This window comes from Zingiber officinale, chromosome 7B, assembly GCF_018446385.1.
Source record: "Zingiber officinale cultivar Zhangliang chromosome 7B, Zo_v1.1, whole genome shotgun sequence".
In the NCBI taxonomy this organism is placed as follows: domain Eukaryota; kingdom Viridiplantae; phylum Streptophyta; class Magnoliopsida; order Zingiberales; family Zingiberaceae; genus Zingiber; species Zingiber officinale.
The window spans coordinates 115583299-115611166 of NC_055999.1; the positions used below are offsets into that span (position 1 = coordinate 115583299).

Sequence of the window (27868 nt, forward strand, 5' to 3'; positions counted from 1 at the left end):
TGTATCACTAGACAGGAAAAAAGGATACAAACTGAGAAAAATGATTTCCAAAACTATTGCAATAAAGATAATTATAACAATAATATAAATACTAAATTGCACGACTTTGGTCTCTTTTAACTTTACTGGATATTCTCAATAGCTAGCAAATCCTACAAGTGGAAGCAGAAATTCCCTGGTACAGGTATAGATCTTCATGGCTTATTAAAAAGAATTGAAGTTTCCAGGTTAAGGTGGCGGCCCCGGCAAAGCCTTAGGTTTCGGCTTGACTTCGACTTCATTTACGTTACGAACGAAGATGGCATCAGGCTCGTGTCTGTCAGTATCAGAAACTCAGCTTTGTATCAAAACAATAAAACAGTTTAAAGCATACAATGATTGCTCATGCTGAGCCAAAAAAGAAAGCTAAAGAACTTACGGTATCTCTCCCTCCTCGAATGTGTAGCTCGATGCTACAGCGAGCAGCCGGCCGTCCCGGTTGAAGGATAATGCGGCAATGCTAGTTGGGTATTTTGAATACTGCAGAAACACAGTGTCAGTGCTAACTTCTTAGTACACTATCAATTGTATTAGAAGTGTACCTGATATAGTCTTTTCTTATTATTGCCATCCCACACATTAACATAACCGTCGCACCCACCAGTAGCAAACGTCCCATATCTCAAGAAAAATAAAATAAAATTGATAAGTATAATTGCTTAAAATTTATCATTTATCTATCAGGAGTATTTAGATATATTACATCGGATGGAATGCCATTGCATTAACAGGATAAACAGTATCCCTTCCAGCTTCAGATTTCCTGTGGCACTTGAATGCGTACCTGAACCATCATTCACGAGAAAGAGGGTGACATGGATAAAGGATGATGAAGTAGCAAAATCTGTGGCAAAACTTGAAAAATTAATTCTTGAGAATGAAAACTCAAAGCCTCAATTCTGATGTTAGAGAGAGAATACAGGTGTTGAATATGGTAGCTTAATTATAGGGATTGTGATGGATTATAATTACCAATTGATGGGCATAATTATAGAGAGTCTTATGTATATAAATATAGATGTATTTGATAGAAAAGAAAATTGAGATACATTTTTGTCATCTACATGGTATCATAGCAAGGTTAATCCTTCTTATTATTTTTTTCTCCTGCTGCCACTACCAGAAACCCTAATACTGTTGTGTCACCTATTGCTACACAACTACCAGCCCTCTCCTTTCGGTCTCATCTCATCTGCTAGATCTCACGCAGTTAGAGTAAGCAGCAGATAGGAATTTCTTGATTCAACCGGCTGTTAGATCTCAAGTTCTGCTCGATCGCAGGAGGGGATCAAGCGATGTTGTTCTAATCTACTACTACTCAAGTTTCTGTCCTTGAATTCCTCCTGCGATGAAGTCTTCAGATTCTAAACCCAATTTGGCTACCACTATTATATTGAATGGGACCAACTATCTCTTGTGATCACATTCGTTTGAAGTATTCCTGAGGTCTCACGAGAAGAAGGAACATAAAAGATCCAAAATATTAAGATTGAGTTTTAGACAACTGTTCTGTTATGGCTTGGCTCCTCAACGGCATGGAGGAGTCAGTGAGCACTAATGTTATGTTCGTGGAAACTACCAAAAAGAGATGTGGGATGCTTTACGAGGCATGTATTCGAATGACAAGAATGTTTCTTGTGTTTCGAATTAGAGTAAATAATCTCCACTCTTCACCAAGACGATCAGTTTGTTAGTAACTACTTTACTACTCTTAAAGGGGTTGCAGATAAAATTTTGTTATACCAACCTCTCTCTTATGATGCTCAAACACAAAAGAATCAGTGGGAAGAATTCTTGGTCACAAAGTTCCTATCCGATTTAGATTCCACTCAACGACTGGTTAGGGATAATTTGCTAGCAAGTGACAACATTCACACAATATTGAATGCTCTACCTCGGGTTCTTCGTGTGACCACGGGTCGTTCTGACGTTGGTTCTTCCCCATCTTTCGACACTTCGGCTATGGCTACTCCTGGGGTCCTCTCGAGGTTGTAATGGTGATCGCGGTCGGGGTCGCAGATCTGATGCCACCAAGGGTGGTTGTTCATGTGTTCACTGTGATTGTTCCAACCATGCCTCCGAGAAGTGTTGGGTGAAGTTTGGTAAGCTTGATTGCGCTAATAGTGCGTCTACCAAACCATCACCAAACAATGATATGGTATCTGTTTCTCGTACTGACTATGAGAAATTGCTTCGTTCTTCTACTAGCATTTCATGTGTCACTACCTCATCCTCTGCAGGTGCATTTGTTATATCTCATGATAAGTTTTGGATGTTGGATTTTTGTGCTTTTGCCCATATTATTGGTAACAAATCTATCCTCTTTTCCTCTCTTGTTTCCTCAGCTTTATCTCCTGTCCGTCTAGCCAATGGCACTTATTCTCCGATTACGGGAATAGGTATTGTTAGGCCCACTACAAATATCATTCTTGATAATGTTCTTTTCGCATTGACTCACAAAAATTCAATTTTCAGGACCTGCAAACGAAGAGGATGATTGGTGGCTGACATGAGCGTAATGACCTATACTATCTGGATTCTATTACACCTGCATGTTCCCGGGCACTCTCGACAATTGTTTCTCTTTATCAATGACATTGTCGTCTAGGTCACCCCTCTTCTTCCTCTCTTAAAAATTTAGTTCATGTTCAGTCTACTGATTTCCAGCCTGTGAGTTCGGCAAACATCATCGCACATCTTTTTCCTTCCAAAGTTGATAAATGTAGTTCTTTTGTTTTTAGACTGGTTCATTGTGATGTTTAGGGACCTAGTAAAGTTGAGTCTAGGGGGGACTTTTAGTATTTTATAATTTTTATTGATGATTATTCCGGCATGACATGATTATATCTACTCAAAAATAGAAGTGAGATTCCTAATGTACTAGAATCATTTTATAATGAAATAAACACCCAATATACTGTTGACTTGTGCACTCTCTGTATTGATAATGCCCTTGAGTTCACTCAGAAACTGTTTCCACATTCTATGATTCTCATGGCATAATTCATGAAACGTCTTGCTCATATACTACCCAACAAAATGGTGTGAACACAAACACCGTCATATTTTAGACGCAACTCGTATACTTCTGTCACATGCATCTAAGTATTTGTGGGGTGGTGATGTTCTCACAACTTGCTTCCTCAAAAATAGAATGTCGCGTACGTGGGGAAATCCGATTATCATGTCTTCGTCTTGACAATCCTATTTTCTGCCTCCTCACATATTCAATCGTGTTTGTTTTGTTCATAATTTTCCTCCTGGCTTGAATAAATTGTCTCCTTGTTCCATTAAATACATCTTGCTTGGATACTCTCGTACACAAAAAGGATATCATTATCTTGATCCACTCACAAAATGCAATTACATCTGTGCTGATGTTATGTTTTTGAGTGCCAACTATACTTTTCCCCCATCTTGCTCAATCACCGGATCTATGTCTTTTACTACAGATGCTTCGTCTCCCAAACCATTGCAGGTGTATACGAGGCATTCTCAGCCAGAATATGTCTCGGGTTCCATGCCAACTTCCTGCAACTCCTAGTGCTCCTCACCCCTGCGATATTGATTTGTCCATTGCTCTTCGTAAAGGTATTCGTTGTTGCACTACTCATCCATTGTTTAACCATATCTCGTTTGATTATCTGGATCCTGCTTTCCGCGCTTTTGTTATTTCTCTTTGATCTACCAAAGTTCCTACTCTGAGATTATCAACACTTTGCTTGGCGACTGCAATGGATGAAGAAATATCCGCTCTTACCTCTCGTGGTACTTGGGAACTAGTAACTGCACTACTGTCTGTTGTTAGGTGTTTACTCTGAATTATAGAGTTGACAGTACTATTAATGGATACAAAGCTCGTCTTGTAGCCAATGAATTTACACAAACTTATGGTGTTACATTCTCTCCCGTCTGAATTCTATTAGAGTTTTGTTCTCCTTGGTTGTTAATCAATCTTGGCCAATGTTTCAGCTAGATGTGAAAAATGCATTCCTTTATGGTGATTTGCACAAGACCATTTTTATAGAGCAACCTCCAAGATATATTACTAGGGGGAGAATGCTTCTATGGTTTGCAAACTTAAAAAGGCTATTTATGATGTTAAACAAAGCCCCAGAGTTAAGTTTGATAAATTCAGTAATATAATCAAAGTTGTTGGCTTCAGGCAGTGTAAATCTGATCATTTTTTGTACTTATCGTTTATGTTGATGACATCCTAATATCTGGCAGTGATATACGTGGGATTAACGAAACTAAGAAATATTTGCATCAACACTTTGTTACTAAGGATATGGGGCGTCATAAGTATTTTGTTGGGAATTAAAATTACGGTAAGGAGTTTCATTATGCCAACGGAAATATAATACAGATTTACTCAAAGAAATTGGATTGCTTGGAACAAAACCGGTTGATACTCCTATCGATATCAAACCAAGTGTTTGGGATGATATTAGGAAACTCTTTAAGGATAAGGAAAAATATAGACGACTTGTTGGGAAAATCATTTACTTAACAACGAAACCTGTCATTTCCTATGTAGCACGGACACCCCTCCCAAAAAATTTTTGGGTGTGTCGGACACGGACACGACACGCAAATACGTGTGTCGGACACGGCAAAAACCGTGTCGTTGACTTTTTCCAAGTTTGACCAGCCAGACACGGCTAGGACACGGACAAGACACGTTTTCGGACACGTTTGGACATAATTGTAACAAAATTAAAAATTTCGAGAGTAAAAATGAAAAATAATAAAATTATGAGGACTACTTATTAAAATCACAAAAAAACCCTAAATTACTCTTCCCACGCCCCCGATTGCTTTTCTATTTTCTCCATCGCGACAACTTCTTCGCCGCGTCGCCTGTTGCTGCTCGAAGAAAGTCCGCCACAGCTCCACTGCTCGCAGAACCCAGCAGCAGTTCGTAGCTGCTCGCAGAAGCCCGCGGCCAGCATCGCCTCTCTGCTCAAGCCAGCGTCGCCTCTCTGCTCAAGCTAGCGTCGCCGCCGCTGCTTGCAAAAGCCAGGCGTCCGCGTCGCGTCGTCGCCTGCTCAACAGCAGCCCTCACAGAAGCCAGCAGCAGCCCGGCGCTGCTCACCGTCTCCCGCCGCTGCTCGCAACAGCTCTCCCGTCGCTGCCCTCTTTCTGCCCAGTGCCCTCTTCTGGTAAAGTGGTAAGTTTAGGTTTTTGTTTTTTCTTTTGAGTTCACAAATTTGTTTTTGCTTTTGGTACGATTTCTGGTAAGTTTAACAATAGGCTCCCCAGTCCCCTGCTTTGCTTCTTATTTCTTAGTTCAGTTAGTTGTTATTTTCAGTTTACTTGCCATGGAAAGTTTTCAAAATGAGAGTGGCAGTGCACATGAGGATGTTGATGATTATTCTCCTTTGTGGAAATTTGTAACCAAGGTGGAAAAGGCAGTTGGAGGAGGAAATGTTACTTGGTCATGCAATATATGTAATAAAGTGTGCAAAGGATCATATTCAAGGGTGAAAGCACACCTGTTAAAACAAAAAGGTGCTGGAATTGCAGGTTGTACGGCTGTTACAATGGATCAAATGAAGCGTATGCAACAACTTATTGATGATGCAGAATTGAGAAAGAAGAATTCTAAACAAAAAGAAGTTCCGCTGCCTTCGTCATCTACATCATCAAATATGGCTTCAAAATCCTCATTTTGTACTAGTGGTATTTTGCAAAATGATGATCCAACAAAGAAGAGGAAAGGACCACTTGGCCCGCTTGAAAAATCTTTTAACTTGAATGCCAGAGATGAGCTCCACTCTGAAATTGCAAGGTTGTTTTACACTGGGGGATTATCTTTCAATATTGCTAGGAATCCTCATTATGTTCGTGCTTTCAGTTTGGCTACTCAACGAACAATTCCAGGTTATCTTCCACCTGGATACAATTTATTGAGAACTTCACTTCTTCAAAAAGAAAAAGCTCATATTGGAAAGCTTTTAGAGCCAACAAAAGCTGCTTGGAAACAAAAGGGAGTTAGTATTTGTAGTGATGGGTGGTCGGATGTGCAAAGAAGACCGCTAATTAATATCATGGCTGTCTGCGAAAGTGGTCCTATGTTTTTGAAGGCGATAAATTGTGAAGGTGAGTACAAGGATAAAGCTTTCATCTCTAAGTTGCTCATTAATACCATAAATGAAGTGGGACATCAGAATGTTGTCCAAGTGGTCACCGATAATGCTCCTGTTTGCAAAGCTGCTGGGCTACTCGTTGAGGCAAAGTACCCACACATATTTTGGACTCCTTGCGTTGTGCACACATTGAATCTTGCTTTGAAGAATATTTGTGCACCGACTGACTCTCTACAAAACAAAGAAGCCTTTGATGAATGCAAGTGGATAGCAGAAGTAGCAAATGATGCTTCAATGATCAAGAATTTTATCATGAATCACAATATGAGATTATCCATGTTCAACGATAACTCAAACTTGAAGATGCTATCACTTGCGGATACTCGATTTGCTTCTACGATCATTATGCTTAAAAGGTTCAGACAAATCAAGAAATGTCTTGAAAACATGGTGATTAGTGAAAGATGGGATTTGTACAAGGAGGATGATGTAGTGAAGGCCAAAGTAGTGAAGTACAAGATATTGGATGATCAATTTTGGGAACAAATTGATTATATACTTGCTTTCACAAGTCCAATTTATGAGATGCTAAGGAAAGCAAACACTGATCAGCCTTGTCTTCATTTAGTTTATGAGTGGTGGGATGAAATGATAGAAAAAATGAGAGTTGCTATCTCAAAGGGGCCTCATAGTGGAGATTCAAAGTTTTATGATGTTGTTCATAATATTCTAGTGGAGCGATGGAATAAAAGCAATACACCTCTTCATTGTTTGGCGCATTCTTTGAATCCAAGGTAAATCTCTAAAAAATTTTAACTTTCTAAGTTTTAGCAAATTAGAAATATTAGTTTATGAATGATGTTAAACTATCAATCTTTTTATGTAGGTATTATAGCCATGAGTGGCTCCAAGAATCTCCTAATCGTCTTCCTCCTCATAGGGACATCGAAGTTTCAAGGGAAAGGAAAAAGTGCATTGAAAGATACTACTCCAATTCATCCGAACGAAGAAGTGTTAATGAGGAGTTTGCCTCTTTTTCAGCTGCCATTGATGATTTTTCTGATAATGATTCAATGCGTGATCGAGGTTTGATGTCTCCAACTAAGTGGTGGGTTATCCATGGTGCTTCTACACCAACTCTTCAAAGTTTAGCTTTAAAGCTACTTGGGCACCCATCTTCTTCTTCTTGTTGTGAGAGAAATTGGAGCACCTACAATTTCATACACTCATTGAAGAGGAACAAGATAACACCACAAAGAGCGGAACATTTGGTATATGTTCACTATAACCTTCGTCTTTTATCTAGGAGGAGTCCACATTATAATGAAGGAGAAAGTAAGATGTGGGATGTTGGAGCAGATGGGTTTGATTCCATGGACATGGAGGGTGCTGCTATCCTTGAAATTGCCAATTTGTCTCTTGATGAACCTGAATTGGAGTCGGTCTTATTTACTGACGAAGGCGGTGTTGGCGATGAGACCGATATGGATGTTTGATTTTTTTTACAGTTTTACTTGTTTATTTAAGATGTATTTGGTGTGTTGCATTTTGTTATGTTTACTTTTTGTTTGTAATGGATATTATGGTTGATCTAATATGAACATGGTTTTCTATTATAGGATTTTTAATTTTTAATACGATATATATATATATATATAATATTTTTTATTTTTTAATAATCGCCGTCTCCTAGCCGTATCGTGTCCTATATTTTTAAAATTTTTCGTATCCCCGTATCCGTGTCGTATCCAATACGATACCCGTATCCGTATCCGTGCAACACTGGTCATTTCCTTTGCAGTGGGAATGGTTAGTCATTGTATGGAAAAGCCTAAGTAAGTTCACTAAGATGCTGCAATCAGGATTCTTAAGTACATCAAGTAATGAAAGGGCAGTCATTTAAGAGAAATGGACACCTAAAGATCGAAACCTATTCAGATGTCGACTATGCTGGATTAAAGATCGACAGACGTCCACTTCTGGATATTGCACTTATGTAGGGGAAAATCTAGTAACATGGCGAAGTAAGAAACAAACTATTATTACTAGGTCAACTGCCGAACCTGCTCCCATTGTAACTGAGATGTTATGGCTAAAGAATTTGCTTGAAGAATTAGGATTCACCTACAATGAACCACTACCTATGTACCGTGATAATCAAGCGGTTATTCACATTGCAAGTAACCAGAGAACTAAACATAACGAGGTTGACTGTTATTTTATTCGCAAGTGTGTAATGAGCTAAAAAATTGCTACTCCATTCACATCGTCATCCAACCAAGTTGCTGACGTCTTCACTAAAGCATTAGGAGAAAAATGATTCTCCGAACTTTGTAACAAGCTCGATATGATTAACATATATGCTCCAGCTTGAGGGGGGGAGTGTTGAATACGGTAGCTTAATTATTGGGATTGTAATTGATTAGCTTGATTGTAATTGATTGTAATTAGCAATTGATAGCATAATTAAAGGGAGTCTTATATATATAAATACGAGTGTATTTGATAAAAAAGAAAATTGAGATATATTTTTTTTCTCTTCTAAAATAGGGTATGAGGATAATCAAGTGTTACAGTTGATATTTATCAGTCATGACTGATGCTGTAGCTTTTTTTAGAAAAACGTTATCCAACATGATTAAAGTGGAAACTAGATGCAAATGACTCCATAAGAAGCTTAATGCAAGTGCGCAGCAAGGAAGTAGGTGCATGCATACATTAATGAAGAAATTTCAGGTTTGGTTACCAAGCTGGGATTAGGCAACTACACTTTTCATGTTTGTATATATCCGATTTGCCTCCACAGGCGTAGCTGAGATGGTAAGTGGATGGCAGATTTGCCCAATGAACGAAGGGTCGAATCCCGGAGTTGGCGGGGCGTAAATCCCTGCACCCTCACACAACTCACCTTCCCATCTATCTTCTTACCTCTCAGCCACCGTGATTTACCTCCCTCATGATGGTCCTGAGGCGGGTTGAACGGGATGCTAGGGGCGAGCTTTGCCCAATTGTATAGATCCAATTTAAAGCGAAAAATTTTATAGTGAAATTCTCTATGAAGTGCTTTCATCTAGTTTAGAATGACAGAGGGAATAGATTGATTCAATGGCAGACTAATGGAGGACATACTTCTTAGCTTGTGCAGCTTCAGATAAATCAAAGAACTCCATAGCTACTCGACCTTCAATAGAGCTGAGAGTGAATCCTGCAATCAACAATAACAAATATTACAATGTAAACCTCAGCAATCGCCAATCAAAATGTTAACAGTATTGTAAGTGACATAATTGCTTGGGTCAAACAAGACTAAAGAAAGCAACGGAAGAAGAAGAAAAACTGTTCTCTCTAGTAATCAAGAATAGTTGGAGGTTCAGCTCAATGACTCAGTCATTCATCACATCACTTGAGAAGAGAGATGTTAGCAAATCTGCAATGATAGTGATTCACATTTCTACCGGTAACAAAGAATAAATAGATACCAAAAAAACTTATATTTTACTATATATATACATAATGAGAATTTTTACACTGCGGACCCGTGTGCATGCCAGACTCGGGGCACCCCGAGTGCATTTGGGGTGCACTGAGTGCATGATTTGCATGCACTCGAGGTGCCCCGAGTCGGGGGTACGCACAGGTTCGTAGAAGAAGGTCCGCAACATATCAAGATTTTATACATAATATATTTGCGAAACTATTGGTGTATGTTCACTGAGGGATGAATAGAAGGTGAAGGATCAAAGATGGGAAGAAAGCTTGCTTTCCATTGTTTAATTGCAAAATAAATGAGAGGAGAGGAGCGGAGAGGAGGGATGAACAGGAGGAAAGTTCCTATTGGTCATTTTGCCCAAATTCAGATAGAGACTGAGAAAGACCATGTTGAGTGGGTCAGCACAAGCCCACATTTGAGATCAAAATATGACACTTGGAAGGAAAAAAATAAGTTTGCCTATCCATCTTCACATCCCTTCTCTCCCTCACCCCCTTCCTCCTAGTGAACACGGCAGCAGATTTGAGAATCCAATTTTCCTAAATGCAGTTATGAAATTACTAAATTAGATATGAGAACTAATTCCTAAACAGACAAAGCAGACTTATGGTTACATGGAAATGCTTCATTTTCTTTAGTACTTAATACAAGCTAATGAAAAAAACTGAAGAACAATATATTCACCTGTGCCATTGGGATAACATCGAACACATCTAGTTTGATATTTCAATGATGATTCCCGTCGTTGTTCTGGTTGGGACATATTGCGCAAATCATAGACATTCACATGCCTTCCAGCAGTAGCAACTACTAAACGGTAACCAACGAGAGAGAGAGAATACACTCGCTCTGGTTGCACATATGTTCCAATAAGTGCACGATCTGAGCTGTTAGCACCTCTGGGATCCCAGCATTTCAATGTCTTGTCCCAACTTCCAGTAATAACTTGGCCTAAAAAGATTCAAATGAATTTAAGTTCAAAAATAAACTTAAGCGCATCTGCTCATAGAGATTTAGATAACATTCTTTTATAGAAAATCATAAAAATATCTTCCATAACGAGCCTCAGTGCACAACTAAGATCCTGCAATAAGACTTGTGAAAGTAACAAAAAAAAATGGACATAGGAAAACACACAAAATGAAACATAAATATTCTATGCATTCTTTCAGTCTTCCAGGATCAAGTAGAAGAAAAAGATTATTACTAGGCTATTAGCAACTTTGAATAAAAAAAGGTACCTGCAGCATAAGAGTATTCCACACATCGAACAGGAGCATCATGATGTCCCAAAATATCCTCCTTGCCAGAACCAAAGACATGCCTGAAATAATGAAATTCAGAAAGAATAGTTAACTCAGGCAGTTCATCTCTGTATTATTGCTGGCGAGATAGCTAAACTATGTTCACTGTCTAATTGATTAGGCACTCAGATAGTTATAGAAGTATAAAAGTATAGATTGCTCTGTCAGACAAGAAACAAAGAACTGAAATCTTGGACAGTTCTGTGGTGTACTCAGATGATCACTTCAGCTTCAAAAGAACTAGACTAAACCAGGAGAGGCTTCTCAACTGCCATCTGAACTTGCCACTCTTTTGCAACCAACCGTTTTTCTAATGCTATATGACCACATGCTTGTATCATTCTTTAGACTTCAATCAACCAGTATTATCATATTTTCATTTGCAAGGAAAAAAAACCCAGGTTTTGCAAGACCTAACACTTCAACACTTAAAAAAAAAAACCCTGATTTGCAACGAATTTTAGCGACGAAATTAATTCATCGCAAAGCAACAACAAATATAGCGACGAAAAACACTTTCATCACAAAACAGCAACAAAATTAACAACAAAACAATTTTCGTCGCAAAAATAGCGACCAAACTATTTGTCGCTAAATTCGACACTAATTTGCGATGAAAATTAAATTTGTAGCAAATTATAATAGATTCGTTTAGAAACTTTCCGATGAATTGTATATTCGTAGCTAAATTTGCGACGAAGATATGTTTCGTCGCTAAATTTGTGACGAATTTACAATTCGTCGCTTAATTTGTGACGAATTTACAATTCATCGCTAAATTTAGATTAAATTGCAGAATGATCGGGTATTAGATTAGTGTGAATGCAGATTTTGTCGCTGAATTAGCGACGAATCAGGATTTATCGCAAATTCAACGACGAATCCATGCATTCGTCACTGATTCAGAGATGAATACACTGTTCGTGGCTGATTCAGTGACAAATACTGGATTCGTCATTTAGGGATCTTTAATCCCTCATGACCTAATTTCGCTATCTCTTCCGCATGCACACATGAGCCGATCTCCTCCTGTTTTCTCCAACACAAAGCATGCCGATCTCCTCAAGTAAGCTCCAATTCTTTCCCTTTTTCTTTTCCCCTCCCCTCCTCTGCACGGCGCTCGCAGCTGGGTGCGACTGAGCGCGGCTGGGCGCTACTGCGGCCGGCCTCGCGTCCGCTGTCAGCCTCGCGTCAACTGCCGGCCTCGCAACCGCGGCCGGTTAAGACAGTCAAGGTAGAAAAATGCATAAATGAGATTATTAACAAGTTGAACAAGACCAAGGTTGAGAGGTCTTTTTTGGATATCCTTTTAGCCTTCATTCAAGAAGTATCTTAAACTAAAATCTTCATGTTCCAAATTTGGATATCCTTTTAGCACCATTTATGTACTATGCTACATTAGATTCTTCAAATATTTTTTATTTGATGTGCAGTTGTCTTTTTTGTATTTTAATTTGATTTTGTTTTGATCTATTTGGTTTAACTTAGTTTTTTTTTCCCTTCTTATGCACAATTACCCTTTATTATAGTCTGGACTATGGAGATGGTTATATTGTAATTGTGATTACATTTGTTTGTTATTTGAAATGAAATTTGGTTTGATATGTCTGACTTTGTCTTCCTTCTTTTGAAGTCTCTGTAACTGGCCTTGTTTATTCTGACAGGTTAAGACAGTCAAGGTAGAAAAACGCATAAATGAGGTTGTTAACAGGTTGAACAAGACCAAGGCTGAGAGGAAACCAGACTTGAAAGGTATAAATTTGCAGTTGAAATTGTTGGGTAAATATGAAAGCAATAGACATTATATTGATTAATATGATCTAATTATAAGTTGAGAGACTTTAGCTTTATATTGCAAGCATGACAGAGGTTGCACTTTGCAAAACATTGTTATTTGAATTGGCTCTTTTCCACACTGTCATTGTATTTCATTTGAAGGGCACAGTAGAAGAGAATCACTTGTAACTAGCTTTTATATTTATTTCCAGTACATATATTGGTATTTTGTTTGAGCGAGACAATTAACTTTCTTTGTTTGAAGCTGATAGAAGCTATCAATGTGGCAGACCAGCTAAGGGATAAAATGAGTTGTTTTTCATGTTTAATGAATAAGAACATTTGGATGACATCTTAGAAAATTGTTAATTGGGGACAATAGGCAGCTCTATCAAGTACAGCTAGGTTTCTTCTATATTCTTGAGGTTCAATTTGTGTTATGAATTATCTTATTCTGCCATGAGTGACTAAAGAATGTTTCAGTTTTTATTCTGCCATGCAGTCCCCCCCCCCCCCCCCCAAACCAGATTGGAACATTACTTGTATTTTGAGAAATCTATTTTCCTCAGCGCCTCGATTTCATGGCCTTGCAGAAGAAGAGGGAAGAATTGCCGAAGCTTGAAAAGGAAAAACAAGCAGAGGTAAGGAGCTACAAGAGTCTGATGGTCTCTGAGAAGATGACATTCAACAAGAAGATTGCATCTGCTAATAAATCCCTGCAAGAACTTGAAAATGACTTCATGTGAGCGTTGAGAGAAAACTGTTGGTTGATAGAAATTTGAAGCTTTCAAAGATCTGCTAGATCACTCTGGAGATGAATTTTGTGATGTTATGGGATCTTATGTTACATTGTCTAGTTTGATTGGAACAATGTTGGATGGTATGTGATGATTAGATTTTGTTTTGGAATTTTGATGTGTACGATGTATCATATTATGTATTGGATCTTTGGTGCCATGTATGATTTGTCATTTGTTATATGTATGGGATGTTTGATTTTGTTATGTGAGATCTTTGTTGTTGATTGTATCCGATTTACAGGTTTAGGTTTATATGTATGAATGATAGCACAGATTTGTAGATATGTATTGTTGGAAAAATTTGGATTTTGCGACAACAAAATTTGTTGCAAAAGCTACTAACTATTTGTCACTAAATTTGTCGTTGTTTCGTCGCTGATCAGCGATGAATATTTTCGTCGCTGATCAGCGACGAATATTTTGCAACAAAAGTTTTTTCTTCGCTAATTTCATCATAAATTCGTCGCAAATCATGTTTTTTTTAGTGCAATAACTCTCATCGCAAACCTACCTAGCTGTTACACTCTATTCTTGTCACTGGTCTCCGATTCCTTCAAATAAAAGCAGTGCAAAACACAACTGAGGCAGAGGGTGTCAGCTATTGAAATGTGAAGCAACGAGAGAAGGGAGAAGGTTAACATAAATTTTCTTCATCACAAGTGACACTTGATGGAAACTGTGGTATGTCATGGTAAGATGTCACACTCGGTTGTAGAACAGATTTATGAAGCATTGCATAACAGTGAAGAAATAGCAAAGAGAAAATAAGTACCAGAAGAAATGGTGGCAAAAGGCGATTCGCCCGCCCCAGCGCCTCCGTCAGCCTATCCCAGGTCAACACGAAAGAGATAAATCACAGGTGGTTACTAGGCTTGAACAATTAAATAGTGCATGGGGGAGGGGCAAGGACTTGGCTACTAGTCGAGATTTGACCCCCAGACCTTATGGTAGCAACACCACCATGCGTTAGCCAACTGTCCGTCCCGAGAGAACAAGTACCAGAAGAAATGGCAAAGACGGGAAGAGGAGAGAGGAAAGGGAAACTTACTTGGAAAAGGTAAATTTAACAAAAATTAAATATTTTTTCTCTTTTAAAACAAAAAAATAAAAATGGCTTTACAAGTAATACCACATAATCCTAGATACATCAATATGTTCCTCTTTCTTGCGCCCTTCAACAACCTATCATAGCAACATTTGGGCCTCACCTGCAACCCATTGCAAAATAGTGCCTGGTTGTTTTCCCTCCTCTTGCAAAGCATAAATAGTTATCGCCTACAACAGAGTGGAGTGGAGTCTCAATTCTGTAAGCTAGTCGCCATCCATTTTCTAACCTCATACAATTCCAATGACAAATTTACAAGTGGTTTACTACCACTTTCAACATTGTGACTGCAATACAACAATTACAACCACAATACAGTGAGTTGTAATCCATGAAGCATCACCTACTGGCTACTACTAATGTGTTTCATATTTTAATCATATTGCAAAACAATATCTGAAATAAACAATTAACATTTCCTTGAATATTAAATGTCAAGTTTATAACATAATATTGTAATAACTGCCTACTATTGTTAATGCCAAGTACAGCCAATAACGTCAAATTATTATAGATACTAAATAAATTAGACAATCCAAATATATTATTAATTAATTGTTTAATCTAATCAAACTTTATCTAATGCATAAGATAAAATAAACTTCCTAGAAATATATAAGAAAATAGTTTGCCGATCTCAATCCTATGCTTCCAAAAAAAAGGTTGAGAGTTGTGTTAGACAAAATAGTCAAGGCAAAAAATTGCCTAAACCTATGAACATGGACCCTGCTCCTACTTTGTCATGAGGGTACGTTGTCACCAATCCATGACACACAGAGCTTTTCACCACTAGGTATCTTAATCTACAAGTGTGAGCTAGAAGGCTGTATACAAACACTCATCTCATCAAAAGCAAAGATGATAAAAAATAACCAAGGGTTCTCACTGTCAAAATTCAAAGATTCTTGAGAAAGAATTATTGTACTAAAGTTGATGTTAGGAAATGAGATACTAAATATTTTATGTGGAGATTAAAATGGACATGCAGGGAGTCTCTAGAGAATACAAAGGTAAACACGGATATTTTGAATTTAGTCAACTAAACCAAGACGATAATACGATTTAGATTTTCTTTACTATATCTTATAAATTTATAATAGTTAATCCTCATTTTAAGAATAGAGATGAGCATATTATTTTTGTGAGTGGCAATAATTGGACTTAAATTTTTTCCTTAATAGGAAGGTAGATAAATTATGTACAAAAATTGTAATGTATATGTAGGGAATGGATTACTAAACAATACCAACTAGAGGTATTAGATATGGGTACTAGAAAATGTAAGTAGTAAAAAAAAACTGAATAACCAAAATCAAATTTTAAGGGAAAAAATAATAGTTTTTTTTTCAAAGATAGAATGATGGAAGAAGTTCAGAATGAAGGGATAGATAATATTAGCGGTATTTAGATTATGAAAAAAATGATTAACATTAGCTGAAAATAAAAAAGTTCTAGACAATAAGGTTCTTGATAAAGCATTATATTTAGGTAGGAAATTATAATTACAAAATATTGATTAAGCATACTACAAATAATTTGGTTTAGGAAAATGAAACAACAAAGTCTTTATTCCACCAAGTGAGGGCAGCTATATAGATCCTCCCAAGGTTTAAAATCTCCACTTGTGCTAAGGTTTCGGTCTTAGACTAGAACGATAAGGTTTTGATATCGTATCGTGTCGTGCCGATATAGTTTTAGTATTTTTTTTATTTATATATAGTAATTATGAGATAAATATGTTTATTATGTATAATTTAAAAATAATTTGTATATTGATTTTATATAAATTTTCAATTATTAGACGACTTAATATGATTAGAAAAAAATAATTAAATGTAGTTTTCTTTAAAGAAAATTAATATATCAATAACTTGAATTAAAATTGATACAATACCAAAATGAGTAGCTTACTAATACCAAAAGGAGTGGCGTGAATCAGATGGAATCATTGATTCTTGCAACATTCTGCTTAGGTCAATTCCATATGTCTCCAGCACCCAGATTAAATAATCATCCCAAGACATGCAATATTAATATTGATTTCTCCACGTCCATCAACGTGTCTCGATTCATCACTGAAGTTGGATTTGAACTAGCACCACTAAAATCAGAACGGATAGAGGTATAGGCAAAGGATACGGATAAGCATATGATGATGCATTAGAGTTATAATAAGAAGGTTACGAGTATGATGAATTTCAGCCAGAATCAATTTCCGCTAAACTCTCCCGCATATCTTGATAATTATAAGTTTTCTTTTGTTTGTCACCTTATATCGACGTTGATATTGAATACTGCTACTTCTAGCTCCATGATCATAATCTTGAGTTGTATGTGTGTAATCTATCTCACATATCCATGGTTTCGGTGCTAGAGTAGAGGAAACATAATTTTTACCACCAAATGCATCACCACTGTCATCACTTCCATAAGTACTTACACTGCTATCAACATCACTATCCTCATTTCGAACTTCTTGTTAAACTACAATGTCAGAAGGTGATGATGTTTCATCACTGTCATCATATTCTTGCTCATCAATTGTATCGAGTGGATTTTCTCTAATTCTCAATTGACCCCTTCCCGTAAAAGGAGTAAGTTTGTCTTTTTTTTTTCTTTTCAGTAAATATTGCAAGAGTTTTGCCTTTACTTTTACCTTTATCTATAGACTTTGATTGGGTTTGGAATTGGGATGTTTGAGAACGTCTAGACCGAGATCCGGAAAATCAAAATTCTCAATCAAAAGCTTCATCATCATCTTCTTCCTCACAAATTCACCTATAGCTTGTATTTTTTCAATCTATTAAGTAAGAAATTGAGATGGTGGGTCTCCTGCTTCATCAAGTCATGAATTCTCAGCCTCAATAGCGCTCCACCAATTTATCATTGGATCATTCTCAATTTGGACAAATCCAATATTAAATGAGTCTACATCACCAGACTCTTGTTCTTCATTCTTTTCTATTATTGCTCTTAGTTGAAAACGCATATTATAATGAACGTAGATCATCTTCTCCAAGCGATGATAAGAAAAACGATTTCATACTTTTGTATGAATGAGGGAGATAGTTGACCAATTTCATTCACAATCACTTGAAGATGTTGGGTGTGAGACAATTCGTACTCAATCTTTTTCCAATTTTGAGTTGATCCTCCATATTGTAACCACCACTTAGCTGTAAGATAAATAAGAACAAAATGTAAATAGTATTTATATTTGTTGACAATAATTAGTAATAATTTTTACTATATTTACCTGCATCCATTTTATATCTGTATAACACTGCAATAGAGTCGCTAAAAAATCATGTCTCTCAAAATAATCGACTTTCATTAATAGTCTCAGCAATTGATTCTCTATTTGTATGTAGTTTTGATATTACATGTCTGAAGGGCACTAATAAATCATCTTTTATGCCAAGTTTATAACAGTATTGATATGCCGAATTTAGATAATAACCTACAATAATTAAAACATATATAATTATTAATAACAATATTAAAAATTCTTAATCATTAAAAAATACATATGGGCCAAATGAATATATTTTCTCATTTGATCGTCTCATCTTGTAGTGATTATATTTATGTAATGTTGATATTTGGTTGGTGATTGCAGGCGTCTCTTAATTTCCTCTTTTACTTCATAAATTAGGCGATAAACGTTGTTCATTTGTGGCTTCTTGTCCATATCGACTTTACGTAGAACAACATACAATGATTCTACTACTATAAGAATATTTGCAATATAGTCCCAAATTCAAACAAATATAATAATTTTTTACACCTTACCTTCAATCGTGTTAGAATATTGAGAGGCTTCCCAATCCTCGAGAACATGACCTTTAATCTAACTTTTTTCTAATTCAACAATTTTAACAGGAGCGAGTGGCAAACCTAGTCGCTCCTGGTAGCATACTTTCTCCATCAATAAATTTTCTCATTAATCCATGAACTCAATGATGATTATAAAGAAATTTTGTTAAAGATTGACCTTTTTTCACTACCTTCTTCACTATATCGAGCTTATTGATATCTATCATCATCAAATTGATACAGTGTGTTGCGCATGGTATCCAAAATAATATTTGATACTTTTGCTCCAATAACTCTCTAACCCTCTTAAAGTTGGCACCATTATCTGTAATCACCTGCATTATATATTTTGCACCTATCTTTTGAACTACACTATCCACCAAACGATATATGTAAGGTGCATCATGATAATCTATAGTTGCATCAATAGATTTATAAAATATCACATTTCTATTACAGTATAGTAAAAACTTGATAATGTGCATCTGTGTAGGTCCTATCCAGCCATCACACATCAACGTAACCTCGTATAAGTTCCATTGCTTCTTGCATGATAGGATCAAAGTCTTGATCTCCTCCACTTGTTCATCTAAATATGGACCAACAAGATGTTTTAAGCGTGTGACCCCATCGCCGCGTCCAATCATATCACAATGCAAACATTGCCAATAGAATTGATTTTCTAATCAGCGTACGTGTTTCAGACTGGATCATGAGATTGTTGTTTTGGTGTCATTATCTATACATTATAAAAAATTAAGAATAATACATATTTTTAAGTAATGGTCATCATTTTATAACATCAAGAATATATTATAAAGAGCAATTTCCTGAAAACAATCTTTTATAACACAATTTTATAAAGTAAATTTGAAACAATCTCTTAAGAATATTAATTCAAATTTCTCAATTTAGAATGATCAGAAGTGCACAAGATTATAAGTGTTTTACTAGGAATCATAAACTTGACAGCATACCTTTATCAAAACTTCTAAAATAAAGGACAAGTAATATTTCCTAAACATATCTGGTAAAGACATTCTAAAATAAAAATATATGAAATATATATTTCATATGGTAAGAAAGTAAGAATCCTAAAAGTAAAAAAGCTAAATATGATAATATTAATTCTAAGATAAAAAAAATATTATCTATAATAAATATATAAATTAACACAAAGGTGTTACTTTATATATAATAATTATATAAATTATTTATTTATTTATTTATTTAAATAATATAAATTTTAAATAGTAAAAAAAATTTCAATTAAACAGAATATAAATTTAATTTAATATAATTTTTTAGAATATTAGAATATAAACCTGAATTATTAAAAAAAATTTAGACATTAAATGATATTTAAAATAATAAAAAATATATTAAAATATAGATCAAAATTATTATAATATTTTTAAAACTTTTAAATGAAATTTAAAAAAATAAAAAAAAAATTATAACATAAATCAGAATTATTATAATTTTAAAAAAATCAGAATATTATTTAATAAAATTTATTTTTAAAAAATAATTTTAAATATAGTTTTTAAATATTTTATTGGGATATTTTAATTTCGGTTTATAAAAATATATTTGAAATATCACACATACTTGGTAATTGTTTAATTAATTAAATCGACAATTTAATTTTCGATAAGGTGAAAAGTAATATCACCGCGAGGGGGGCGGCACCAAAAACATCGCTGGATGCTTCCGGAAGCATCCTGGGACACCTTCAACACCGAAGGAGGTCCGGCGGCGCCGGAATCATCGTTAGACATTTCCAGAGGCGTCCCACGACGCCTTCGGTGCCGAAGGAGGGGCGTCTAGCGACGTCAGAATCATTGTTGGACACTTCCGGAGGCGCCGAAGGTGTCCCACGATGCCTTCAGTGCCAAAGGAGGAGCATCCGGCGGCACTAGAATCGTTGGACGCTTTCGGAGGTGCCGGAAGCGTCGTTGGAGAAGCGTCCCACGACGCCTTTGACGCCGAAAGGGGAGCGTCCAATGGTGCCCGAAGCTCGTTGGACGCTTCCTGCGACACCAAAAGTGTTGCAAGATGCCTCCAGCGCCTGCGAAAGCATTCGATGGCGGACACTTCTGGAGCCATGCATCCTGCAACTCCTCCAGCGCCACCTGCGATGCATCTGAGACAAGGACGCCTCTGGGTCATTTGCGAATAGGAGAAAATCATAACTCAAGAGTGGTCGCCGGTATTACTGTCATCTCCCTACTCTTGTCATCTCACCACCTCTCCTCGTCGCCTCACCACTGATCTGTTGATCGCTGTGCCTCTTTATATAGGGTTTTTTTTTACCTTCTCATTCTACTAGATTAATCGATCGCGACAAAAGGAAAAGACCCGACCCCGAGCCGGGTCTGGGTCGGGTTGGTCTGGCCCAGACCCGGCCTAGACCCGTAGCCGGGTCAACGGGCCGGTTGTGGTTCCTTTGGTGAAAACCCGATGGACCGCCGGTTCAACAAATTTTTTTTTTTTACAATTTGAACCGTCGGTTAATCGCCGATTCCTAGCCGTTGGGGAGGATGGGGGATTTTTTTTTTTAGTACTTTTTTCAACGATTAGGATCATTTGACCTTTTTTGATCAATGGCTATGATTTAGTGTCCGTTACTATCCAAACTCTATAAATAGAGAGCACATTTCATCATTTTCACACACATCTTCTCTACTCTTAATCTCAATTTCGTATTCTTTATACGTTTTCGTTTCCAATTTTCAATTACAATGGAAGGAGGTCGTGGAGGAGCATCATCTCGAGCTCGGAAGGGAAAGGAAATAATGAATCCGCGAGAGGAGGACCCCAACATTCAATCCACCGATGATGAGATCGGGCACCTTCCAAATCCGACACCCGAAACACAAGGAAGTACCAATGTAATTACTTCTAAGATTCGAGAACTTCCTCTTCTAAAGTCTTCTATTGTTACTAAATATTTTGAGAAGGTCAATCTTCCGTCGAGAAAAATGCGTGCAAAATATAAGCACTGCAATGCTTCCTACAAATTCTAAGCCGACGGCGGCTATGGGTAGTTGAAACGACATGTACAAACGAAGCACCCGACAAAATATGAACTCGACCGTTCTCAAACACAATTATCAAGATTTTTTTCAACTAGCGATAGTACTGATTCCGATTTATTTTTATATTCGGATAATAAATTAAGAAAATTATTAACTAAATTTATTTCCGTAGAACATCTTTATTTTAGTTTTGGATCTAAATGCACATTTAAAGATTTTTATAAAAAAATCTCTTAATTCATGTGCTAAATGTGTTTCTAGGACTACACTTACTCGTATAATTAAAAAATTAGTAAAACAAGGAAAAAATTAATTGATGAATTTAGTAAATTAGATAATAAAGTTTCTTTATGTTTCGATATTTGGAGCGATCATTGGCAAACACATTCATATATGGGTGTGACTTGTCATTGGATCGATAATTCTTGGAACCTCCGAAAAAGATTGTTAGCTTATAGAGTTTTTGATGAATTAGATAATGTTTATAAAATCGCACAATTATTATGTTTAATTTTAGAAAAATATGGCTTAACGCATAAAATATTTTCAATATCATTAGATAATACTAGTCCCAATACCGCTGGTATAAATGATCTAAAATTTGTTTATCAACCTATTATTGGCGGTTTATTTTTTCATATTCGTTGTGTATGCCATGTTTTAAATTTATGTGTTCAAGATGAATTAAAAATTTTAGAAAATTATATTAAACCAATTAGAATTACAATTTCTTATTTATGGTCTCATCCATCTATAATGAAACAATGGGATAGGTTTTGTAAAACTAATGGAATAAGACCTAAAAAATTTCCACGTGATGTACCAACACGTTGGAATTCAACATACCAATTATTACAAGATTCATTTCAATATAAAGAATTATTATGTTCAGTTTTTGCATAAAATACTAATACTAATATATATTTATTTTCACAACAATGGAATATTTGTAGTAGTATTTGTAAAATTTTAAAAGTATTTAATGATGCAATTGAACAACTTTTCGGTGTTTATTATCTCACTGTTCAATTAGTTTTAGAAAATTTTTCTAATATAGTATTAGTTTTAAATGAACATATTAATAATGAATCTTTATCTCCTTGCATCTAAGTTATTAAAACTTTATGGGAAAAATATTTTTATTTTATTCTTGAAATTTATTTAATTACATTTGCTTTAGATCCTAGATTTAAATTAGAAGTTTTACAAGAAATGTTAAATTTATATTATGGCGCTTTAATTCCAATTAAAAATTCTTCTTCTCCTGATCCAGTTTATTATATATAATGTTAAAATTTATTTATATGATATTTATAATCAATATTATGTAAAATATAGAACACAAATTAATGTTTCTTAAATACAACAAACTAGTAGTAGTAATTTAAAACTTACAAAAGCACAACTTTTATTAAAAGAACGGACAAAACGTCCACGAGGATCCTCAAGTTCCATACAGGAACTTGAGAATTATTATACGACTTTTTTTTATTTTAATGAAGCAGATAGCGAAAATTTTGATATCTTAAAGTGGTAGTCATAGAAGGCTCAAAACTTTCCCGTCCTCTCCGTGATCACCAAAGAAATTTTAGCTTGTCCAATGTCAGACGTTCAGTGTCGGCGGTAACATATTAGATAAACAACGATCAACTTTGTCTCCCGACTCATTGGAAGCCCAAGCATTACGGGACGATTGGACTAGAGTAGAGAAAAGAATCCAAGGAATGTTTTTCAGATGATGAAGTTGAAGATTTTGATACTGAAGGAACGAATATGACAGGAACGAGAAATGAAAGTGAGTGACAATGTAAAAGATAAAAATGTAAAGAACTACGTGGCCTTTGACTCCCCTATACCCTAAGTAGGGGTGAGCAGTCAATCCGCCAAACCGACCAACCTGCTCATACCGACCCGAACCGAAAAATAAAAATCCGCCGGATATAGGGCCGAATGTAGGGTCCTGATATTGCATTATCCGATCTAGTAGGGTCGGATAATTTTTTATCCCAATAACCGAACCAACCCGATCCGCAATCACCCCTACTTGTAGCAACTACTGTCGATAAGTTTCTACACGTTGTAGTAGTTACTGTCAATAAGCTGCTACACGTTATAGTAGCTACTGGCAATTAGCTGCTACAACGTGTAATGAATAATGCCTATTATCATTTTAAAATATTTTATTTTTTTGTTGTTTTATATTTATATTTTATATTTCATTGGATATAGAGTCGGATATCCAAATAATTGACAACCCGTCGAATATCTGATACATAATAACCGTCGGATATAGGACCGGATGTAGCTCCTGATATTGTATTATCTGATCTAGTAGGGCCGGATAATTTTTTACCCTAATAACCGAACCAACTCGATCCGCGATCACCCCTAACCCTAAGGGGATGCATAGGCAACTTAAATAAGTGCAAGCCCTTTTTTACAATAATTTTAAATTTTAAATTTTAATTTTTTTAACATAATAATCTTGAATTGTGGTGAACCATGGCGAACCGTGAACAGAATCGTGAATCGGTGGTTCCGAACCGTGAACCATAACTGTCTTGGGCGGTTAAGATTAAGGGTCGACGTGCTTGAAACCGTCAAACCGACAGTTCCGAACCGGCGGTTCCGAACCGTCGAACCGACAGTTCCGAACCGTCGAACCGGCGGTTCCGAACCGTGGTCAGGTCTAAGAAGGAAACAATTTGTTATGTGATTAATCAATCACGACAAAAGGAATCGATTCGATTCCATTTGTCACGTGTGCTTTCGCTGATGTGCATGACGCACGCCGAAATCATCGCGCGCATGGTGCTTGTTTCACCTATGCGATGGAACAGTAAAAACCGTTCATACCACCCGGCACAGAACGACATTTCATTCCTTGGATCCTCCGGCTCAATCTCCTACTATATTATTTTCATTTAAATGAATTTTATCCTATTTTATCATTACTAACCAAGTTTTTTTTTTTGTCGCTGCCTTCTTCAATTAATGTGTATATCGGTCGTGATCACATCACCTAATTAGATCACTTATTAGTCGTCTAAGTACGTGTCTATGGAATTGTTAGTGACATTAGACAAACCGACTTTAGAGAAGTATTAATGCAAATGAAAGTAGGCAAAAGTGTAGATCAAATGATATTCCTATTAAAGTTTAAAAGATTTTAGGAGATTAAGGTATAATTTAGTTACTAAGTTATTCAATAAAATTTTAATCAAGAAGTTGATCAAAGAATGGAGGAAAGTTGTTCAACCATATTTATAACTAGGAGAATGAAGTTGATATACAATGCTGTGCTAATTATAGAGGTATCAAGTAGATGAATTGTCCTTTAAAATGTTGATAGAATTGCCAAAGAAGAATAAGAGATTAGACAATTATTTCAAGAAAAAAAATAGCTTCACGTTTGAAAGATGTACCATAGATGTTATTTAATGAATAAGGCAATGAAAAGAAAAATATAGAGAAATGAAGAAAGAATTTGCGTATGACTTCTATTGATTTTTAACTGGCAATTATTGTGATGGATTTTGTAGAAGAAAAAAACAAGTAATTATATTAATGTAAAAAGAATATGTTATAATTTTATTACGTTGTGTTAGAATGTGAAGGTAACAAAGGATTTTTCTTATAATTGACGGTCATTAGGTTTACATCAAAAATAGTTCTAAATCCTTATCTTTTGACATTAATACTAAATGGACTAACTAATTATGCTCACGATATTGTGTTAATTTACAAGTGTGTAATTAGATTAAATTTTAATATTAAATTATGGAGAAAACCTTTGAAGACTAAAAGCTTTAAGATAAGTAGAACAAAAATAAATATGAAATATAATTTCAATAATAAGAAAATTATTGACTAAATACTTAAGATGGATTGGCATGTAATCTTTAATTAATAATTTCTAAGTATTTTGAATCTATTGTCCAACAAGAAGGAGATATTAGTTAAAAAACAATTAATAGAATAAAGAATGTATGATCAAAATGGAGAGAACAAGAGTCTTGTGTGATCGTGGTATTCCATTAGGCTAAAAAGAAAATTTTATAAGATTGTGGTATGACTTGTGATATTTAATGTATTGGAGTATTCAGTTATTAAAAAACATCATATTGAAATAATAATAATAATGTAATAAAGATGAGAATATTAAGATGGATTACCAGTAAAAATAGTAAAAAAATAAATAAATAATCAGGTTAGCAATAAAATATGATAGAATGAAAGAAAATAAGTTGAAATCATATAAAAAAGTTCAAAGGCAAAGAATAGATTATCTCATTCAAAGAATTAAGCCTGAGCAGACCAAAGAAAATATTAGCTAATGTAATGAAAAATAATTTAATTGATTTGAATACTATTATTAATTTTCTATTATAGCTCAATAGAGTAATAAGATTTATGTAGCTGATCTCGAATAGATGGGGCAAACTTAGCTCAATGATGATGATCAACATCATGAATATTCTCTAATATCTTGCAAATGTCCCTTCATAAAGAATAAAGATTATTAAAATCCCTTCTCCACCCATGTCCACCCTATTGCCCATTCCAAATTTGCCAATCATGGTAGTATATGTTTCTCATTGCTTACATCCATTGCCGTCATCCATGTATTGTTTGGTACATTGAATCAAACTTTATGTAATACGTAATCTTAATCCATAAGCTCTTTATATGATCTTAATGCTATGAAAAAAAATCATAATCTATCATTCTCCAATACATAACTTATATTCATTAACAAACACTATCATTGCCACTTCTATTTTAAAAACACTCATCAAAAAGAATAATTAACATCAAGGATGTGTATCCTTGGGGAAGAAAAATATGCATGAGAAAATTAATTGAAATTTCAGAAATATCTTCAAAAAAATAAATACTGTGAAGTCCCAAAAGGAGTGTAAAAGACCTTTAAACATATAACCTTAAAGATAGGTGAAATTCAAATTTATTTTTATTTATATTATATACATATGAATTACATTTGTAATACATAAATGAACTTTACTTATGTATATGATATAGATTATTTAAAATATTTATATAATATATATTTTGTGTATGTTATGGGGATCATAGGTGGAATTATTAGGAAAAAAAATTTCTGACTATTTCGGCCAGTGAAGTTTTGGTGGATTTGAAGAGAATAAATTCCTATATAAAACTTCCCTTCTGTTTTTTTCCTGACAAAGAAACAATAGATATCTTTAATTTCACTCCTTTCCCAACCTACATTTTCCTTCATGTTTTCAATAGGCATATGAGCATGGAAATTTTCTAACTCAGATGAGTGATGAAGTTATTTTCCAACCATCTAAATAAAAATATCTCCAAAAAAGAGAAACTTTGGGGAAAATGTACATATTCATTGAATGAAGTGTAGAGAATTTGTTAGGACTGGAGAGGCGTGCCAATTAAAAAAACATGTCAAAGAAATATTCCTACAGATAGAGAGTGTTTCATCATAGAGGATCAAGATAAATATGAAATTTTGAAAGATGTAACTATGTGGGTTCAGCATCTGCTCCTACCATTCAGCACCTTCCAAAAAACAGTCTTTGTTAGCCCAATTAATTTTGAATAAATACATGGTGCTGAAGACAATCCGCCAAACGATGAAGCTTCCTTCAGAAAATTACAAATTCAACGATCCAAACGTTTTATTGCTAGTTCGCTAACCACAAAAACGATGGAACAATAAGCAAAGTCTATTGGTTTTATACTAAGCATTAGAACTGTTTAAAGCTAAATAATCAACGGAACCCCCTCCCTGCATACCTTCTCACTGAATGATCAGCACCGGCACTGAACCCAGATGAATCATCATGGAAGCAGCAATCAAGGACGGGACCCGCATGCACGAACTCCGCCTTGAGAGTGTTCTCACCGACGTCATAAAGACGAATAGTCTGAAAATAACATTAGATAAATCAATCGAGTCAATCGAAGATGGAGAAATAGTTCAAAGTAATTCGAGCCCTAGATGGGATTTAGGGTTTTTCATTTATGTTGGTCGGGAGGAGGGATGGCGGGATGGGGATCGCAGGTGAGTTTCAAATACTACTTACCCTGTCCCAGGAAGACACGAGGAGGAGGTCGCTGTGGCTGGAGAAGCGGAGGTTAGAGATTCCATCGGAGGGCGGCTGGGAGAGCTCGCGGCCGCCGCTCAGCATCGTGGCGGTGCTCATGTCGACCGGCGCCAAGCGAGAAGAGGCAGTTTGTGGATCTGGTGGAGGGACGGAGGAAAATCGAAAAGGGAGGGAGGGGGCGGGACAAACGAGCGGGATCGCTCGCCGGAGCGGCGACGAAAGCGAGTTGACAGGGCGGACGCGAGCGGGGTTTTCAAAACAGGCGATGACTTGAGGAGCGTCGAAAGGAAACGGTTAT

At 35.7% G+C, this 27868-nt stretch overlaps 2 protein-coding genes across 2 annotated transcripts; one reads left to right on the forward strand and one right to left on the reverse strand.

The window, feature by feature from the left end:
- Positions 1 to 41: 41 nt before the first annotated feature.
- Positions 42 to 27868, reverse strand: LOC122007054 (mitotic checkpoint protein BUB3.1-like). The gene is made up of 9 exons (XM_042562816.1): positions 27550 to 27868; positions 27260 to 27390; positions 10863 to 10945; positions 10306 to 10572; positions 9261 to 9336; positions 743 to 823; positions 582 to 660; positions 419 to 519; positions 42 to 316 (listed from the first exon to the last, which is right to left on the reverse strand). Exons 1-9 carry the CDS (start codon positions 27667 to 27669, stop codon positions 229 to 231), a joined length of 1026 nt encoding a protein of 341 aa, XP_042418750.1. The 5' UTR covers positions 27670 to 27868; the 3' UTR covers positions 42 to 228.
- On the forward strand, positions 6107 to 7758 carry LOC122007053. Its single transcript, XM_042562815.1, has 2 exons — positions 6107 to 6925; positions 7018 to 7758. The coding sequence occupies exons 1-2, from the start codon at positions 6117 to 6119 to the stop codon at positions 7625 to 7627; spliced, it is 1419 nt and encodes a 472-aa protein (XP_042418749.1). The 5' UTR covers positions 6107 to 6116; the 3' UTR covers positions 7628 to 7758.